Source organism: Mastacembelus armatus, unplaced genomic scaffold (assembly GCF_900324485.2).
Source record: "Mastacembelus armatus unplaced genomic scaffold, fMasArm1.2, whole genome shotgun sequence".
Lineage (NCBI taxonomy): Eukaryota > Metazoa > Chordata > Actinopteri > Synbranchiformes > Mastacembelidae > Mastacembelus > Mastacembelus armatus.
The window spans coordinates 2,106,541-2,113,660 of NW_022872939.1; the positions used below are offsets into that span (position 1 = coordinate 2,106,541).

General features: G+C 45.9%; 1 protein-coding gene across 1 annotated transcript; it reads left to right on the forward strand.

Annotated features, from left to right (window-relative positions):
• Positions 1-838: 838 nt before the first annotated feature.
• On the forward strand, positions 839-4,920 carry LOC113137736 (piggyBac transposable element-derived protein 4-like). The gene is given in 7 exon segments (XM_026319563.1): positions 839-850; positions 995-1,100; positions 1,214-1,310; positions 2,484-2,760; positions 3,500-3,752; positions 3,755-3,902; positions 3,975-4,920. Coding segments are annotated over 7 exon segments (1,839 nt in total).
• Positions 4,921-7,120: the final 2,200 nt, after the last annotated feature.

The window sequence follows — 7,120 nt, forward strand, 5'->3', positions numbered from 1 at the left end:
GTCGGCTAACGCAGTTCTCTATTTGGATATAGGAGTGTGTGCGGCCCCTCAGCCACGTGAAAGGCCAGCACTGCGTGTATGGCAAAGAGATGCAAGCCGTGGCCGATCTGAGTGCAACTAAATCTCTTGAAGCGGGTGCCGCTGGGTCCAACTAACGTTACGTGCCTCCCCATCTCTAACATCCGAAGTCCCGAGCGCTCCAGTTGAACTCTTTCGAAAGCAGTAAGCGTCCTGTGCAGGATTACGCAGTCTTGTCTCCTGACCATAATGTTATGTATTCTGTCACAATGCTGCTCAAACAAGGCGATGGGTGAGTGGGTCTTGGTGGAGATAGGGAAAGAGTGATGATGTTTATGGGCACATAAGTATATGGGAATAGAAGTGGACAGGAAGGTGGAAATTGCAGTAATTTCATACAATCACAGCCCCCTCTAGCACAGGTGCACTCTGCTGACGGAGGGGAAAAAAAAGTTATTATTTCTGTGACATTAGTATTACTCTCCCGCTCATTTTGTTATGCGAGAAACATTGACTTGTTAATTCTAATGGATAAATGTGTGTGATCATACCTTCCACACGGTTTGCGCCTGATAGGAAAGTGCCCCTGTTAGGTCAAGCAAGTAATTACCTGAATAAATGTTCTCGGAGATGATTAGTTAAAATTCCCCAGCCTTGCTGTCTCTAAGAGCGAAGCGATTATCCTTAATTTGGTCGTCTTCCATCTGTTCAAACACCTCATGCCGGCTTAACCATGTTCATCCACAGGTGATTGTGGATTTTGTTTTAACCTTTCACACATCTTTGACATCATGTTCTGTGCTGAAACCTCATGAACACCATGCGTGTTTGGGTATGTGTGTGACGACAACACATTTCCCTTTATAAGAGAGCATTCATAACACAGGGGCTGTGGACATCACTCAGCCATATCAAGCCGTCACAGCTCTCTGCCCGTGTACATGGAGGACTTCGACTTCGAGCTTCTATTTCTCAGGTATCTTCAAGCATCGCCTCGAGTACGGAGAGCATGACTAGCACATTGGCGCTCCCCGGAACTCCTGAATCTCACGTGGCGTATTTCGAACCACGTTACGACCTAGGTGAGTGTTTTTTAACTAAGAGGTTATTTCTGTTTTTGTTCAAACAAGCGATTTTGCTTCACCGTTTATGTTTATACGCTCTCGCAATCTCTCCTCTCAAATGTACTCTACAGTGTATTGCCCTAACTGCCAGAGGTTCGAGAGCCCTGTTTCCAACACGAGGCCCGGGTCAACAGCTGCGGCTTTGTCCATTTTGTTGTTACTTTCAGGGTAAGATCTATTCCTATATGTAACACAGATAGCGTAGAATTTCAATATCTGTTAATTTACTTATGTAAATGCTCTTTCTGTCCTTCCTTTTCTTCCCTCTAACCCCACATCATACATTTTTAGATGTCTGCTTACATGCTGCATGTATCCCTTTCTTATGGATTACTGCTTGGAAACCGTTTACAGGTGCCCTACCTGTAACATGGTATTGCTTCCCTGATTGCACTAAAAAAGACAACATGAGCTTTCTTTACTGACCCTAACTGATGTTTTTTTGTTTATGCGATGGAAAACTATGTGTTATGAAGTGTTAACCCATAAACCCATATGAATCAAGAAAAGTGAATAAAGAATGTACTCAACACACGTTTCCTTCTTTTGTTTTTAATTATCTTCATACAACATAAGGATAACCCACAGAATGATGAAAACAACAGACACATCAGATACGAGCAGAGCTTTCCTCTGAATCGGACTGAGTTCAGGATGGAATGGGGCGAAGCGGATAACTTGCTGCCGCCGAACAGTTCCTTCCCTGTCGAAATCAGAGATTCGAATCCTCCCGCGAGACCTGTCCTGCTGCGCTGCATTTCTGTGCTCGAGTTGACTCTCTTTTTGTATCCGAAGCAGATCGCCTGGTAAAGTTTACTCGCGCCATTCTGGTTATGTGACACCTTAACAGTTAGTTCTTTTTTCTGCAACGCTGATGCCTATGAAGTGTGGGCTTGTTGCTTGGAAATCAAGCTTGTTTCTTGGTTTGTGTTTAACATTTAATACAATGAAGCTCCCGGATTCGGTCATCGAGTTCAAATCAAAGGATCACCAATTGTATAGATCTGTTCACAAAGATTCTTCTCGATTTGAACAAAAACCCTGAGATGCTCCCTTGGGTGCATGAATACGCGGTTAGCCTGAACGCCCCCGAATCCTATGCTCACAAGTTAAGGGAATCGCTGTTGAAGTCGCTCCGTTACAAAGATATAAACCTATTAGCGTGTCGTCGCGCGTGGGCATCGAACTGCATGTTGACGAGCATAGGGACGTTGGTGGATGCGCAGTGCAAAGACGTGTTCAACGGGAAAAAAAGCGCAGCCGAGGTCGGCCCTGTGTCTCGTGTGATACTAACTCAACTGGAAGCCCTGCATCTACGTCCCATCTGCGCGGGACCGACAGATGCGAAGGACAAGAGGGTATCGGTTTTTACACGTATCACAACGGTTGCGCCGATGGGTGTAAATCTCTACGCGGAGAGAAAAGCTTTTACACCAAAGTGGATCTGGTGGCTCACGACGAGGTGAAAGGAACCTTGGCATTGCTGGAACTAAAAACCAGAAACAACGACATATTGGACAAGCACACCCTATGGCGTTACAACGCTCAGCTGTGGCTGACATGGACGATGTTTTCGCTCACGTACCCCGGCGCTGCGGAGCGGTCGAGCGCCTACCTGGTGATAATACGACCCGGGACGAACACTGTTACTATTACGAGCTGCCTTAGACCTATGATATCCAAGAACCTGCGCGATACGTTCCCGTGGTTGAAATGCGTGTGCCCACGGGTGCTCAACTGCTTGATGCCCACATGCGTAAATGCTAGAGTAACTAACGGAAAATGCGAAAAGCCATTCCGCGTAGACCCCGATGACCTATGTTAAAGAAACGCGATGTTCAACGAAGAGAAAGCAAAATAAGAGGTGCGTACAACGACTACAGGAGACTTTGATCTCCCGGGCGAGATCGAGGAGTGAGGTGGGATTTCGACTGAGTAAGAAATTTAGGGTAGATTCTGGAAATATAAAGAGGGGAGTTAGATAGCATTTCATCATAATTATATAAAGAGGGAGTCGGATAGCATTCCATCATAACTAAAGCAAGTATATAAAGGGGAGGTTAGATAGCATTTCATCATAACTAAAGCAAGAAGCTTTACCGAAAACATCCACAATGTAGACGATGATGAGTGCTACAGCACCAAGGAAGAAGATGATGACGACGATGATGATCAGAGAGCAGGCGTTCACGTTCACCCAGACACATATCTGTCTAAGGACAAGAAAATCGAATGGTCTCTAGGTGAGCGTGCTCAAAGAGGGGTTTCGGAATACCCTACAGGACCTACGGGAGAAGCAATCGCTGGTGCCCGTGACATTCTGTCGTGTTTTCTGCTGTTCTTCACGGCTGAGCTAGAAAAGAGTGTTGCGTGAGACGAACCGGGAGGGTTTGAGCACATGCAAGGGATTGAGGTGGAAATCGATGGACGAGACCAACCTGCGGGCGTACGTGGGTCTGCTTCTGCTGGCAGGGATGTACAGGTCTCGAGGCGAAGCGACCTCGAGCTTGTGGGATGCGGAGCACGGCAGAACAATTTTCAGAGCGACCATGTCGCTGAAAGAGTTTCATCGTTGGTCGAAAACACTGAGGTTCAATGATCGGAAGTCCAGGGACGTCGATGAGAAAATTCTCCCGATAAATTGGCTGCTATCAGAGAGGTGTGGAACAAGTGGTCGGAGCGACTCCCTGCTCTCTACAATCAAGGACTAGCCGTTACAGTAGACGAACGCATGGTTCCTTTCAAAGGTATTGTGCAGCAGTGTATTTAAACTCAACCGTCCTGTCGGTATATCAGTTGATCTAATCTCGGCGGTCACCTTTCCTCTTTCAGGACGATGTTCCTTCAGTATATGCCTAACAAGCCCGCCAAGTACGGGCTCAAACTGTGGGTGGCCTGCGACGCTAAATCCAGTTACACATGGAGGATGCAGGCGTACACCGGCAAAGAGGCAGTGACGGCTTCGAAGTCGACCGAGAGGGCGGTGGCCAAGATGGAGGTGAACCTAGCCTCGCGAGTCATTCTTGACCTCACACGGGGATTGGAGCATCGTCTCGTTACGTGCGATAACTTCTTCACATCTTACGAGCTTGCGCGCAAGCTGCGCGCCAACAGCATCGATCTGCTGGGTACCATCAGAAGCAACAGAGTTGAGCTACCACAAGAACTGCTGTCGGCGCGCGGACGGAAGGCGCTCTCGTCGAGGTTCGCCTTCACAGAACTGGCTACTTTGATATCGTACGTGCCCAAGCGAAACAAGACGGTTTTGCTACGGAGCACGCGGCATTCGACCCCTGAAATCAACTGCGAGTGCAAGGGGATGAAGCTGCAGGCGATCGTGGATTATAATCACACCAAAGGCGGCGTGGATAACCTAGACAAGCTGCTCGCCACCTACAGCTGTAGGCGGATGACAAAACGCTGGCCCGTCGCTATGTTTCATAACATCCTCGACGTCTCCGCGAACAACGCCTATGTGATATGGAGAGAAACTCACTCTGAATGGATGTTGGGGAAACGCAATCGCAGGAGGCTGTTTCTGGGGCAACTGGGACAGGCTTTGGTAACGCCGCTCATACTGCCTAGGGAACAGACACCCCGAGCAGAGTCGACGCACGCGCTGGTGACAACGATGAGAGGGATTCGGTCGAATTCACCCGTGTCATCGCGAAAGAGACAAAGATGTCAACCGTGCCCGAGATCAAGAGATGCAAAGACGTGCACCGTGTGTATGGGTTGCAAGAAATACATCTGCGGCAAATGCGCTTTGCATTTCTGAGCAATTTGCTCGGGGATTGATGGGGAGTGAAACACTGTGGCCACTTGGAGTTAACTTCTAGAAACACGCGATGGCATTTCCCAAGTATCCTTTGCCTCAGTTAACTACTTTCTTTGAGCTTTTATACTGCTTATTTGCTTATATGTGCTTAACACAAATAAATGTAGCGTTTTTAAAAAGCAGTGTGTTCTTTTTACACCAACTCCCATTCAAACAGCTCATGAAACTTATATAAACTTACACATCAATAACCACCACATGAACAATGGCATGAGATGCAAAGGATTTATATAGTTTGCAATTGTGATATATTTTGATTTAGATTCCAGAGCAATAGGATTATTTCAGTGGAGCTCTGATAGTTTGAACATCGGACCATCGTGTCATTTCAACCTAAGTCGGACCGTTTCAGTGGAGGTCAGATGATTTCTGTTGTGGACGGACCGTTTCAGTGGAGTTTGGATGATTTCTGTTGTGGACAGGCCGTTTCAGTGGAGGTCGGACGATTTCGGCAGACGCGGTGATTTCAGTCAGGGTCATTTCAGCCTGTCCCTCTGCTATATAGCGCAACTTTTAAGATTGAAACTTTCAAACAGACTTCTCTGATCAACTATTTCACGACACGATGACTTACATCTCTGTTCTCCTACTAGTGCTCGCTTCATTGGCTACAGTGTGAGGTAAGATCCTTACAACTTTGGATTATTACAGGGAAAATTACACTTGGAATTAATGCGGCTCATTCTTTTACAGGGGCAAGGATACACACTGACACCCCAGAGATAATTACCTACGAAGGAGACAGCATAACAATGAGCTGTTATGTGGATTCTACGGAGGTTGTCCAAGCTGTTGAGTGGACAACCTCTGAACAGAATAAAAGAGCAACACCATCTAAAAGATATGTATTTCTACACAGAGATTGCAGAGAAGTTATTGCTATAAAAGACAAAAACTACATAGGTCGAACCAAATTGCTTGGGAACCTGAGAAAAGGCAATAGCACCTTAATGCTCTCAAATGTCACATTCGGAGACAAAACAACATTTACATGCAAATTTCCTACTTTAACTACCTCAAGACCAAATCAAATCTCCATAAGAGTTGTAGTATGTGAGTATATATTCGGTTTAATTTTTCGTTTAAACAATCTCAATGCATACGTGCAAAATCTTAATGATATAATCTCTTTCTTTCTCAAAGATCCCAAGACTACACCTTCTTCGTTGACAACCACTGAGCATCAGTTCCTCCATAGCACATCGGTTCCATATTTAAGATCTACTGGAATAGGTTTTAAGATCGGAATAGGTTTAAGCTGTTTTACTGTCATCATCATCTTGTTATGTGTGATCAGCTTCCTAATCTACAAAAGGAAGTCCTCTCAACAATTTCCCTGTGTAATAGAAAGCCGCTCTAATCGCATTTCTGGTATAACACTAAATAAAATGTGATGCAAAGACATATGTGAGTTTGCCTGCTTTGTTCTTAGTACACACTAAGAACAAACGCATGTTAAGAACCTGGTACATACTTATTTACTTTAAGAGGACTTTGATTTATTGCATGTAAACCATAGACGCCGTATTAAGAACTTTTTGTCATGGATTCCGTGACGAAGGAACAATTATGCACTCTCTCTAGGATTGAGCCCCATGTACCCATTACGAAGTTGGCCGAGGAGTGGTTGAAATTACTTTGCTTTCTCGGGTCGAGGTGGTGGGGGATATATAGCTGAAGAAGATGTCAGGACAATGCTTTTCATCAGGAGTTTTTCATCGAATCCAACGGTGGTATCAGGCTGCTTTGTTGAATTCGCTAAATCTACGGCAATCCCTGGAGGAGTATGCTCGCTTACCATAAGCACACTCAAAGGTACACACACGTATCATGTGCAAATAAAAGGAGGGAAGTTTTGGTGCGAAGGAGTAACCGACAACTCCAGTGACAGCCTGGTGGATTAAGTGCCAGCGGTGTGCGGAAAGCTCAACGCGACACTCCTGCGGAAATCCCAGGGAATACGAGAGCAAACGGAGAGAATCACAATGGACGACGTGATCGACTTTGTTCGAAATGCACATGATTTCTCTCTGGGTTCAGTCGCGGAAAATGACATCTTTTCCATCGCCCAGAAACTGGAGGATAACGGGGGAGAAGATGAGTATGCGGCGTTGGTCTCACAGTCAACTCCCATTCGGAT